The sequence below is a fragment of the Tenrec ecaudatus genome, chromosome 16 (assembly GCF_050624435.1).
Source record: "Tenrec ecaudatus isolate mTenEca1 chromosome 16, mTenEca1.hap1, whole genome shotgun sequence".
NCBI lineage: Eukaryota > Metazoa > Chordata > Mammalia > Afrosoricida > Tenrecidae > Tenrec > Tenrec ecaudatus.
The window spans coordinates 91,376,775-91,389,639 of NC_134545.1; the positions used below are offsets into that span (position 1 = coordinate 91,376,775).

Here is a 12,865-nt window from a genome sequence, read left to right on the forward strand (position 1 = left end):
GCAGAGTTTGTTGAAACAGGAAATGATGTGTTACATATATATTTCCAAAAACATAACCAAACTCGACTGCCATCCAGGTGATTCTGACGGCCAGGGGCTCTATAGGGTAAAGCAGAAGTGTTCCACAGGGGTGCCACGTCTGTCAATCTTTATTGAAACAGACTATCGCATCTTTCTCCTGGAGAGCAACTGCTAGGTGTGAACTGCCAACCTTTTAGTTAGAAGACACATGCTTTAGCCCCTGGGCCACCAGAGTCCCTACAATGGCTATTGTGCACAAGAAAAGAATGAAAAATGACCATGCGTCATATGTATCCGTGTGTGTACTCGATAAATTGAAAAGTTGTGGGTCATGTTTCTGTACTGTGCTTCTTCCACTCTTTGTAGGGCCATCTGGAATATGTTTTGACTTCTTTGTACTTTGGCCTCCTCTCATCAATACCAAAGAGAGAAAAATATAACTTCTTTAATTGATTCAGTTGGGGGGAAATCGATGCTGAAATTAGCTTTAGGGGTTTCCAAAGCCCTTTATAACATCTAGACATGATGTTGTTACACGCAGGTAATAAATTCCCATCATTGGCATTCCTTCATCACTACATTTAGCTACTTCATCAGCCCTTTTATCCCCTCTGCCGCTCTGTGTACTAGCTACTGAAACCCCCACTAGCCCATTGTTCCAAAAAGGTGTTTGTACTTTCCTCCAAGTTTGAGCTATGGTCCGAATACATGATAACCACTCCTTCGTTCAAAAATTCTAGCATTAGAGATATGAGTATCTGAGTACCCCCCTGCTTCCCCCCTCTTTTAACATGATAATATGTGCTATTTTAGAAGAGATCAAAAGACTTTCAACATACAAATGCAGAAGTGTGCCTGCACAAATGTGGATCTGTAGCTTCAGAACTGCAACCAGCTATCAAATGAGAAAACACACAAAACCTACTGCCATCGAGTCAATTCCACATGGAGATTTTAACACTGTAAATCTTCACAGGAGCAGTCGAATCACTCTCCTGCAAGGTGGCTAGTGGGTTCGAACTCCTGTCTTCAGAATTTGGAGCCCAATAACTAAACCTACAGCACCATGAGGGCTTCTTAGACTTGAGAAAAGACAATGTCGCATGGAATCTAGCTCTGTACCTCCATTTTAGTCTTTCTTTTTAAGTTTTTAAAATAAGCACCTTCCAAAATTTACAAAAGAGGTAAAACAATGGTATAACTTCCCATGTTTCCAAGGAACTCTTCTTCAAAAATTATCATGACTTCCCAATTGCTTCAGCACTTAAAACAGATCTCACACATCTTATATATAAGATAGACAATGCTCCTTTTTCTTTAGTTAATGCCATCACCAAAGCTCACTCCTGAACGCATCATATCACACAGTACCCAGGCTACATTCAAATTCTCCCAATTGTTTAAACAATGTCTTTCTATAGATTATCTGATGGCATCAGAATCCAAATGCGGTTCCTGGGCTACTGTCTGTTTTTCTGACTACGAGCATCAATTATGTTCACAGATAAAATCACAAAACAGTTTCCCTTTTGTTTGATTTTTGCTTTTGAATAAATATTATGTGCCAAGTCCCAAGACAATATGTTAAACACCTAATTGTATTATCTAATCCAAGGGTTATAAAGATCAGAATGCAGGTCCAAGGTGTGTCAAAGCTGATCTAGGAAGCTCATCAAGTACATTTCTACTAACACTAGTAGGAAGGCTTCACTGAGAAGTCAATGAGTTTCTTTTCTGAGTCTTGTTTTCCCCATTTATAAAACAGGAAATCCACGTTAGAACGATCTAAATAGCCTTTCTTACCAGCATGCAGAAATGTCTTTAAAAAGTCAAAGAAATATATATAGGCACATCTGTATGTGTATACATCTGTTTGTGCATAGATGGGCACACATACATTAATCACACGTATAGATAGCATCTTCATCCAAGGAACTTGGTGTCCTTTTCTTTATTTGCAGCTGGTGTCTTCGTGGATGAAACTAATACTCCTAATGCATAACTCGGTGGCCTTCCTCAGGTTTACAAAATCAACTTTCCTGTAAATAAGTAGGGTCTTTGGCGAAGTCAATCCATTAGTTTACCACAAGCTGAAAAGCAGCAAACACTGTCCTCACAAAGTCCCTGCGTAGAGGCACTTACCCAGTACTGTTGAGGTAACTCTGCCCCAAGCTGCAGTCCTTTGACAAAGAGGATGGATTGAACCAAAAGGCTGGCAGGCACTGCCCATTGCTGTGTCGCTCATAACCATAGTCGCTGTGGGAGAAAGAAGTGCCCTTCAGTAAGTGGCAAAACCATGGGGGACAGCTTTGTCTTAGTTCCAGACAACGCTTACTCTAAGTACTTATTTCCTCATAAACCAGTCATGTGCTGAGACAGTGTGCTCTGAAATTGGAGTCTATGATCTGCCCATGAACACCCTCTGCAGAACCCAGTAGGGAAAGTGCTGAGTCAGAGGAAATAGAGATGCCAGTGTGGAGATAGACGGAGGGCCAATGTCCAATCATTCAGGTGAATCACCTTCATGATGACAGAGAAGACTCTGTTCACTCAGGAGGATGTACCAGACTGATGGTTGCCTGGTCCCCAGCTAAAGCTGGGATTAGAAAATAGGAGGTGGTGGAAGCCCAACCCTGGAGACAAACGTCCCGGCAGGGTGTTATCAAGTCACACGTGGTCGGCTGCTCATTACAGCGATGTCTTTGGGTTGCTTTTCCAAGACATCTGGATCTCCTGAGCGGAGCTGAGCCAGGTCTCTCTGTGCACATGCCATATGCTTCAAAGTCACAGCAGAGAAAGGAGTGTCCTTTACGAGTGTCTCAAGCATCACCTACCACCCACCCCGTCATAGGACCCAGTGAGTGCTGCCCTTTGGAACTAACTAACTCTCTCTCTCTCTCTCTCTCTCTCTCTCTCTCTCTCTCTCTCTCTCTCTCTCTCTCTCCCTCCCTCCCTCCCTCTTTCTTTCTTTCTTTCATTCACTCATTCTTTCTTTATCATTTTATTGGAGGCTCATCCAACTCTTATCACAGGAACTAACTGTTCCAAACCCTCTCTCTCTTCAGAACTCATCACATACTTGTCTCTCACTCTCCTCTCATTCTTCCCTCCAGAGGCCACTGAGTAGCCCGATGCTCTTGGTTTCCAGAGGATGAACTTGAGCACACAGAATGACAGTCAAGTGCACCTCCACGTGCACCGACAAATCACAGGCAGCAATCAGCAGGCATAAGGTCAGCAGGGGACCATCTCCATCTGTGTAATGGTGATGAGGGGCTGGCACATGAGGGTTGGGAAGGCAGGAAAAGGATCAGCTGAGGGGTCTGCCACCAGGCAGCTGGCATTTCGAATGCTGCGCATACCCGGTAGATTTGGTGCCAAATTGATACAGCATGTGAAAGCAGACTTCATTCTGCATTGCGGCCTACAGGACACCCAGAGCCTACTTCAGGGAATCTGCTTACAAACATTGCAGAATGACAGGCAAAGTAATCTGGCGGACTGTCCTTTGGAAGAGCCAAAAGGGAACATTCGGTACCAATCACCTTTTATTTTGCTACAGGCAAGTGGAGCCACAAAGCATTAGCCACTGGGAGAAAGCCAGCAAGGTCACTGGAAGCCTTCCGAGACAGTTTCTGTTGTCTGCAGATATACACATCTCACTGGACCAGAAAACTGTACAACTGTGCAGCAGATTCCAAACCCAAACAGAACCCCAACATTGGGCAAAGATAGAGGAGAGTGATGGGGGAGGAAGAACCTACCTGCTCTCCTTATCCTGTGGTTTCTTCCTCCTGCACCAGCTTCATTCGCTACTCTGAACAGGGCTTTGGAGACTACAAATATTTATGGGGGAACAGATAGCCTCCTCTTTCTCACAAGGAGTGACTAGTGGGCTTGAACGACTGACCTTGTTGTTAGTAGTCCAACAGTTATGGTACAGCTCCATCAGAGCTCCTCGGCTAGTTTACAAGCTTAAAAGTAACAATAATAACAAAGAGTGACTTCTTTGGGGAGCTGGAGGAATTGATTCCCGTAGAAGCAAATGTCTCCAGGAGCAAGGGGGAACTGGGTATCTCACCCCCGTTTCCCCTCTGGCTTTCTAACAGAGGATGAATTTGCTCTCTGCTCTCTGCATTGCAATTTGGTAATGGCAAAACTCACTTGTTAATGTGAAATGTGATGTTTTATTTTTATACATCTTCCTGGAATGGGGGTAGTTTAAAGAAGACATCGAAGACTTCAAGATTAGAAAAAGGAAATTGAGGAATATTTTACAGTCCCAAGGGATATTTACCTTATTACATTTCAGGGTGCTACTTCGGAATGGCAGGACTGAAGTAAAATCATTCTGACATTGTAACAGAGTGAGGATGCACTAACTAAAACAGAAGTCTCAGAAAGGTGGGCCACTGCGGGTTTCCCAGCAAGGCTTAATACAACTGAAGGCCCCTTGCCCTTCGGCTACGCCCAGACTGACACACTCGTTTCTGGCTTCTCTTGTCCACCAAGAGAGAAACTGCCTTGGGTCATGGGTCTATCTGCCGGTGGCCAATTCAGCCAGACCTGCCCATTACGACTTATTCAGAGTCAATTTTTATAGATGACCAAAGCAAGTCTTTCCCTTTCAGAGGTGTGTGTCTCTGTGAAATCTTACCCTGATCACAGGTATTTCATGACTAGAAATTTCATCCGGGAGTACTACATTGTTAGAAGTAAATGATTATGTTGTTAAAGGAATAACAGGGAGTTCTTATGCAGATCAAGTTTCAATCGCCTAATACTATATATACATATTTGGCAATTGTTTTCTGTAAATGAATAGATATGTAAAAAAGAAAGAAAGAGAAGAGGGGGAAAAGGCACAGGAAATTAGATAGAAGTAACCAAAGAGTATTGCAGGGTTGTCCCCCAATCCAACATTTCTGTGAAACCTTTTCTAAACCAAAGTGACATAAAGCAAAGAAGTAAGTAGCATTAACTTGTAGATGAGATATTTTAAGTGTCCTGGATGCAGATTATAACTAAAATATAAAGCCTACAATAACAGATTAAAGTGAAGACGGCTCGATGCTGAATGTGCTTCAAGGGGAACGCTTTCACTCAGCTGAATACTACCTCTTCAGTAGATCAAACAAAAAAAGCTGACCCCCAGTTTTGCTTTTTGGTCCATTTTTGCAAAAGCAAAAATCCTCTGCAGATATTCTTTTGGTTAGTGAAATCAGGTGCTGATGGTGATTTTCATAAAAGCAATGTGGCATAAAGGGAATTTTGATGACCAGTGGCCCTCAATAATTCGTCCATCTCATCTGAACACTAGAAACTGGCCTAGACCAAGGCTTGGCTATCACAGGCCCCACTCACAAGATTTCTCCTAGGCAAATGCAGCAGGAAAATCATGGTGGGATCCTTGAGTTGATTTCAACCTACTCAGTCCTATGGGGAGTGAAATCCCCTTACATTCCACCACTTGTATGCACAAGACCTTTGGACTCATCCTCGCTCTGAACTTGGCAATGTTCCATGAATAGCCCACTAACTGCTGCTAAAAACTCTCCGTGAAGAATGTGTTACCATACAAGGTAACTGTTTCACTGGACGTTTTTCCTCATTTCTAGAACGCGTCCATCAAGGGCATAGATCTGTTGGCTTCTTGAGAAGTCCACTTATTGTTGTCAGTGCTGTGAAACAACACCAATGGGACGGGGCCTCTCTTTTCTCCCTGAGACCCTGTGAGGTATGTGTAGATCATTATTAGAAACCTACTACATTCTTTCTAGTTCTAAAACAACCCTTGGTTTTCCCATATGCATTGGCATCTATAACTGCTAAGTCCCAATGTTCTCAAAAAGAAATTTCACAAAATCAAACAAATAAGCAAAAGCAAACTTTGTCCCTGAGCCCCACGCATGTCCCTCTGCCAGCCGTCTACTGCAGTGAGCGCATGCACGACTCTGCGTTCACAGGGCAGGCTCACCAGTCAAAATCGGCTTCTGTGCAGACACAGGGCTCCGAGTCCATGGCCCCTGCATATTTTCCTTGCATACATTTCCGCTCCGATTTCCTCTTCTTATAAATCCTTTTTGCCCCCATGATGCATGCCTCCCCCTAAATGAAGACAAGATTGACATGCAATTAAGGCGATTACCCTGGGCTTTCCCCCTGTGTTCCATCAAGTGGAGCCTCTCAAGCTTCAGTGCCACCTGGGCACTGGCGGAGTCTGCTTTGGGCTAACAGCATTTTTCTTTAGGGTCTCTAGAGCCTTACCATCGGCTGTGACCATAAATAAAAGTGTAAACACCATTGACAGTGCGTCCAACTAAGCCCTCACTCCTTATGTGCTCAGCACACCTTGCTTTGGCAAGATGGCGGGCACAGGGCTAGGAGGGTCCGTATGAAACCGTGCAGGATAAAGCGTCCTACCATCAAATCTATAGGAATTAAGTTAAATGCTCCTGTAATCAAAGATGTACACATCCAGTCATTTGTGATCATCGGAAAGAAGGGTATGCATTAGAATTGTCTTTATTTATTATGCTTCTGCCCACACCACTTTATAGCACTGATTTTATGTTCATCTACCAGGTATCCCCGGGAACTGCATTCAGTGTCCTTCCACAAAATACACCAAGCCTCCACATAGCACAATGCTTGGGCATCCCAAAAGAGGAAATACACATGATGTAGATGAGGGATCTTTCTACTGCAGACTCGCTGAAGAGAGTGGGGGCTTCTAGCAGGTGCAGCCCCTCTTGTCAGGCACAGCTTTTGTGTGCCGGATGCACTAGAACAAAGTTGTGTTTAATCTATTCTAAAGTGTCTTCTTTGAGCAAACTCACTTTAACTGGTTAAAGTTCCATAACACATTACTTAGCCTAGGGCCCGGGTCTATGCTATTTTACTGCTTGGAAATGGTGGTGACTTGATGGCAAGAACCTCTCCCACATCTCCTGAGAGGCCCTCAGGATAATTTCTTCCAAGGGAATCAACGGAGAGATGTCTTCAAAACAGAGTTGATTATGAGCTGAACAGCTGAAGGGCCAGTGGGGAGGGAGTGTTTCCTATGAATAAGTCTGCATTCTTGCCCCAGGAGTACCCGGGATGGAGGCAGAATAAGCTACCTAGCCCATGGAATCGCAGCAGTGGGGAGAATGGGTTTCTTAGACAGGGAACATCCAGCAAAATGTTGTTATTTTTATGTCTTTCTATAGTTTGCTCTATGAGAGAAAATTGAGGAACTGTCTCCACTCCCGCACCCCCGCCCCCACCCAACCATATGACATGCTCAGATGAATTATGGTATGTTCCGATCTCGGTGCTGAGTTGGTATTTCATTTGGAGTGGTAAGATGACGCCAAGCACATTTAAATTTTATCTCATTATATCCTAGCACAATAAAACCAGAAATGACTTCACAACAAGCTATAAATGTTGAGCTTGTTTACTCCAAGAGAACACAAAACAAGCCTGGAAGCACTAGCTGAGCACTCTGGTCTAGGAAACCCCAAGTCCTGCATCTTTTTCAAAAATTAAAATAAAGCACTTTATTGGGGGCTCTTACAGCTCTTATAATAACCCATACATCAATTGTACCAAGCGCAATTGTATATATCATGCCATCATCAGCAATTCCTACACCTTTATGACCTTCTTTGCATTGCCCTCAACCCAGCCGCCAGGCCTCCCAGCCAGAGGTCAACCCCAGCTCTCCCCCTACCTGGCTGTGCAGCTGCCAGGCTCTGTAGTCCTCTTCGGCACACCGCCTATCAAAAATGGACTTGTAGTCTACTTTGACCAGCTGCCATTCTGAACGGTGGCTGAAGTGTCCAAACACCCTGCAGAGCCCATGATGATAAAATAATCATAATAATCACATCACCAGCAGTCCCAACAGCAGCTAAGGTTGGCTTAGCATGTGCTGTGTGAGTCTGACACAAGGCTAACATGGAACGCATGGAGCATAGGATTTAATCCTCCAAGCACACGTAGAAGGGAAGTACCACTCAGATTCTTGGCTCCACTTCCAAGACGGGAACTGTGAGGCTTAATAAGAATTTTGCTAAAATTCAAAGGCAAGCCACTACTAATGTGAAGAGTCAGATCGCATGCATTTAGCGTCAAGAGGCCACTGAGACTGAACAAATAGAATATGTTAAAAAACAAAACTATAAATGCTGCATTCTATGTGGTCTGGAGTTATAGATATTTTTTTTTTTAGTTTCTCTTGTTAATAGACATGATTCCCATGACATTTTTTTTTTACTTCCTACAAGGTATAACGGAAAAGTAGGCTGACATGCAAAATAGTTACAGCCTTTTCTTAAGCTGCATCCTCCTTTCCTGACACAGAAGGATTGGGCATTTCTTAGACTCTGTGTCCTCCTTTCCTGACATGGAGGGAACTGGGCGTTTCCTACATGTTGGAACCTACCACCTGTCGTGGGGTAAAACCACACTGCAGCCCTTCTCATCAGCCCTGTTTCGGTTCATCTGTGTCGTACTGATATAAAAACAGGGTAAATCCAAATCCTGTAAGGAATTGCGTTCTACTTATGTTTATTGACCTCTGTTGTTGCTTTTTGCCATAGAAACCAAAACAACAGAGTATGTGCCAACTCCCCACTTGGTTTTTGAAATTTTCATTGATGACAAGATCAAGTATTTAAAGTTTTTTTCTGTTTTCCAAATATAATTTTTCAAGGGAAGGGGGGAAAGGGGGAACACAGCTTCATATTTCAACTACAAGGCCATATTTCAAACCCATAGGCAACAGTCATTAATCAAATCTTTCACAAATTAATGATCATCACTTTCCAGACAAGAAGGAGAGCAAATTCAATTTTGTAAGAACAGATTGTTCTGTGGTTTCCCGAATATGCCTCACAATTGGGTTAGGTAAAGAGCCAGGAAAAAATAAAACCCTTCGTGTGCCTGTGATCAAGCCCTGTGTTCTGCCTTAAAGTGAAACCAGTCTTACTTGCCTGAGATTTTATATGTGTCTAGATTTGTAATTATTCAAACTTTAAATTTATAGCATTCACACTATCTTAAAAAATCACTTCTAATTTCCCCAAGACCATTTAATAAAGAGATAAAGGGGCTTTCTCCTTTGGCTGGCATCCCATCCATTTGGAGTTTTGACTACCCAGCAAGGAGTTTCAACTTGACTAACAGCCAAAAGATGGATGGTTCAAGTCCACCCAGAGTGGCCTTAGAACACGGGCCTAGCAAACTCCTTCCAGACCTCAGCCGCCAAAGGCCCTTTGGAGGGGAGTTCTACTCTGACACACAGGAGGGCAACTCGCTGTGTTGTCATCGTCATCATTGTTGTCTGTCAATAATTAGTACAAAGGCAAGGCAACTGCTGTCCACGTATCCTCCTTTGCTGGGGATCTTGCTTTCAGGTGTACCAACTCTGCTAACAACTTCCGATTTCACAGCCGCAAATCACACAGGCTTAGCTATCAGACATCTTTCTGGGTCTCCTCTCATGTATTAAGAAATCACATGTTTTCCACTTACGTCATAATGAGTGTCTCTTCCCCAGGCTCACCCAGAACCCCATCGACAAAAAGGGGAATAGGTGTGAAACTGTATTTGCTCCAAGATCTCCCTTCATCAAAACTCAACCTAATGACAGGGGGGAAAAAAGAGTCATCAAATCTCAAAAGGAAAACAACAAAGCATAGCAAATTCCTCCTGAAGGGCAGACACTCTGAGCCAAGAGGGAAAGCATTCTTAAAGCCCCTTGGGCCTTGTCTAAGTATTCGTTCATAGCAGTTAGTGTTCCTCATTACGTTAGAAATAAAAGGGACCTTCGAAAATCCTTGGAGCAAAGGAGTATAAAGATCATGGAATTTGGGGGAAACTTTTTCAAGCCCCCTAGAGTAGTTAGCCACGCAATTTGGGGCTCAAATGTGCTTTTACAAGAAAGGAAAAAGAGAAGAAGAAGGGAGTTCAATGAAACCAATACTTTCTGTGATAAAGTTTTCATTTTAATCTGGATCAGAGATTTTAATCAGATCATATATCCCATCCATGACCCCCTCCAAACCCTCAGTCTAACAGAAAGCCTAACACGTATTCCTGAGGATCAATGACCTCATGTGGTTTACTGAGTCTTGCTGAGCTTCCCTGCTTGGCTGCAATCTGCCCATTTCCAAGTAGCATCCTCTTCGCCTTGTGTCATAAACTCTGGTTGACCATATTGGATGGATGGGCACAAAAGGGCAGGCTCTTGAAAGCAAGAGATAAGTTTGCTGTGCTGCTGGTCATACAAAAATGTCCCTCTGGTCCTTTTCTTAAAATGCCTTCCCCCAAGCTACATCTTTGTTTCACTTGTTCCTGAATCCCACTTCCTAAATGGTCATCACGATGACTTTGCAGTCTTTATGGGGGAAGTAATGAATGGTGAGGGAAACACCAGGCTTTGGACTTTGAATGAATGAAGACATGGAGAAAGCCATTTACAAAACCAGATGAAGGTGATTATTAGAAGCTCTCTGGAAGCAAGGCTTTGCATGAGCCACAGAGCAGAACGACCTCCCAGAAGAGGCAGGGTCATAAAAGGTGGTGGAAGTGTCAGGAACTACTATCCGGAAGTGAACACACATAAAGCTTGTGAACACCCAACTCCCGAGGATCATCCTGGAAAAGGTGACTGCAAGAGGTTAAGCAGACCAGACCCTACCTGTAAGGGACCATATTTTACCCATGATTGCATGGGAAGAATGGAATTTTCACATGATTGAAAACCATATGCATTTTCCTAAGGGCACACATTTTAGGCTCAATTTTCTTTATATTCTCTGTCCCCTTATTTCACTGTCTCTATTCAGCTTGCTCCTCCCACCCCCTCTCAAAACTGCAGGCAGCAATCTTATTGTAATAGGAGTGAATTATGTTCAGTAGACCTTGACGTTACTACATATACAGTCCCACTTGGCCTGTGGACAGCCTGACTCTTAAACTGGTCCGAGCAGGTCAGAACATCAGATGTATGTCTGGCGGGCAGCTGGTGTCATTACCAGAGATGTCGAATCGGGAGTGATGTATGTTTCATAGCAACCAGGACTCCACCTTGATCCAGGTACAAAACACTGTGCTCTTCTTCAAATATCTGGAAGAGGAAAACATAAACACGCTGACACACAGTCCCATGCAACCAGATATCAGAGAACTGGTCTTCATTGAAGGAAAAAAAATCTTACCTAAAGCAGAAACAAGCACCCACTACCATCAAGTCTATTCCATAGACACCCTACATGACAGAGAGATCTGCCCTAGGATATCCAAGGCTGCACATCTTCCTGAAAGTAGATTTCCACATCTTTCACACGTGCAGTTACTGTTGGGTTTGACCTGCTGAACTCTCTGTCAGCAGCCAAGCTCTTAAATGCAGTATCACTGGAGTTCCTTACAAGCTGTAACTTTTACAGGACTAGCAACTGGTAGTCTTGAACTGTTGAGCTCATGGTTAGCAGACCAAAACATAAATGCCATGCCACCAGTAGTTGTAAGTTGTCTTATCCTCCGGAGTCCTGGTGGTGCAGTGGGTTACATGCTGGTTGGGCTGTCAACTCAAAATCAGCAGCTGCTGCTGCGCCTGAGAAAATTAAGGCTTTCTCCTCCAATAAACTGACGCAGACTCAGAAACACACCTGGGCCACTGTACCCTGTCCTACAGGGTCACTCCACGTTGGAATCAATATGATGGAGTGAGTGAGTGTGAGTCCCAGGAAAACGCACTCATAAATAACACTGCTTCCGAAGGCACAATGCAGGCATCGCTGGTGTTATGTAACATGAGCTACATGTGACATGAAGGAAATTTAAAACCTACGTTCTATGGTAAATCTCATCAGTTACCATTTTGATAATGTCTGACTATTGAGTAACTGTCATGTGTTTTGCCAGTTTTTTGTACTGCGGTGGCCTCTGTGTTACACTGTGATGTGTGGCTTGTGTGCTGTGTGTCACGGGAATTTCAAATACAAGAGGGGCCATGTATTACACATAGTTCAATGGAAGGAATCTTGGAGATAATGGATCCTGATGCTCTCACTTTTACTCATCAGAGAGATGAAGGTTGAGAGCTATGTGGTGACTTCCTGGAGACAATGCACGTAGTCACTGGGGAAGCTGCGATTTGTGCCAGTGTGGTGTCCTTTTCACAACCAGTCATTTAACGTGTTTCCTGTGTTAACGAGCTTAAGCTGTCCCTCTTCAATTCGGAGATGCTTGGGTTATAATAAGGTTGTAAGAAAGCAGTTCTGACCTCAAAGAAAGCCTTATCTTTTGACACACAAATCATCAGATCTTTCTCCAAATGTAGAGAAACCAGGTTAGAGTCAAATGGGGACAAGCTGGGAACAATCTCTCCATCTTCTCCCGTGAGATGCCCACTCTTTTCTCAGAGTCATCTATCTGTTGGCACGGTCTTATCTGCAATCACAGTGCAGATGTGACCTTGTCCCTCTGCACACATTGTATAGCCAAGGTTCACCCAAGGATTATACAAGTAGAGACCAGCAGACTCTTTGCCTCTCTGAGGTATTGAGGAAAGAAAGGGGGATCTAGGCTCCCCAAGAATCCTCCAGAAGAAGCTTGCTTCTAGGAGTCCTTCTTCCCACGTGCCTCCAAGATCATGTACCCTGGTGTCTTAAGCAAATGTCTTTCCTCTCCTGTTACTCTCGCAACATAAGCCTACCCATGAGAATCAATCAAAGACCTTGACCAAGACTGGCCCACAATGAGGGGACATCTCTGCCTAAAACTGAAAGCGGAACATTCTCATTGCTTAGTGTGATTACCTGTGTAATAGACTTCAACTTGTAGTGCCGGT

General features: G+C 43.7%; 1 protein-coding gene across 4 annotated transcripts in view; it reads right to left on the reverse strand.

The window, feature by feature from the left end:
- Window positions 1-12,865, reverse strand: part of SORCS1 (sortilin related VPS10 domain containing receptor 1) — a 630,965-nt gene that overhangs the window by 110,960 nt on the left and 507,140 nt on the right. For all 4 annotated transcript variants that reach the window (XM_075534299.1, XM_075534300.1, XM_075534302.1 and 1 more), the window contains exons 13-17: window positions 11,049-11,140; window positions 9,544-9,651; window positions 7,739-7,856; window positions 5,999-6,129; window positions 2,164-2,277 (exon numbers count right to left, since the gene is read on the reverse strand). In XM_075534299.1, coding sequence (XP_075390414.1) covers window positions 2,164-2,277; window positions 5,999-6,129; window positions 7,739-7,856; window positions 9,544-9,651; window positions 11,049-11,140 — 563 coding nt within the window. The remainder of the gene's footprint in view (window positions 1-2,163; window positions 2,278-5,998; window positions 6,130-7,738; window positions 7,857-9,543; window positions 9,652-11,048; window positions 11,141-12,865) is intronic.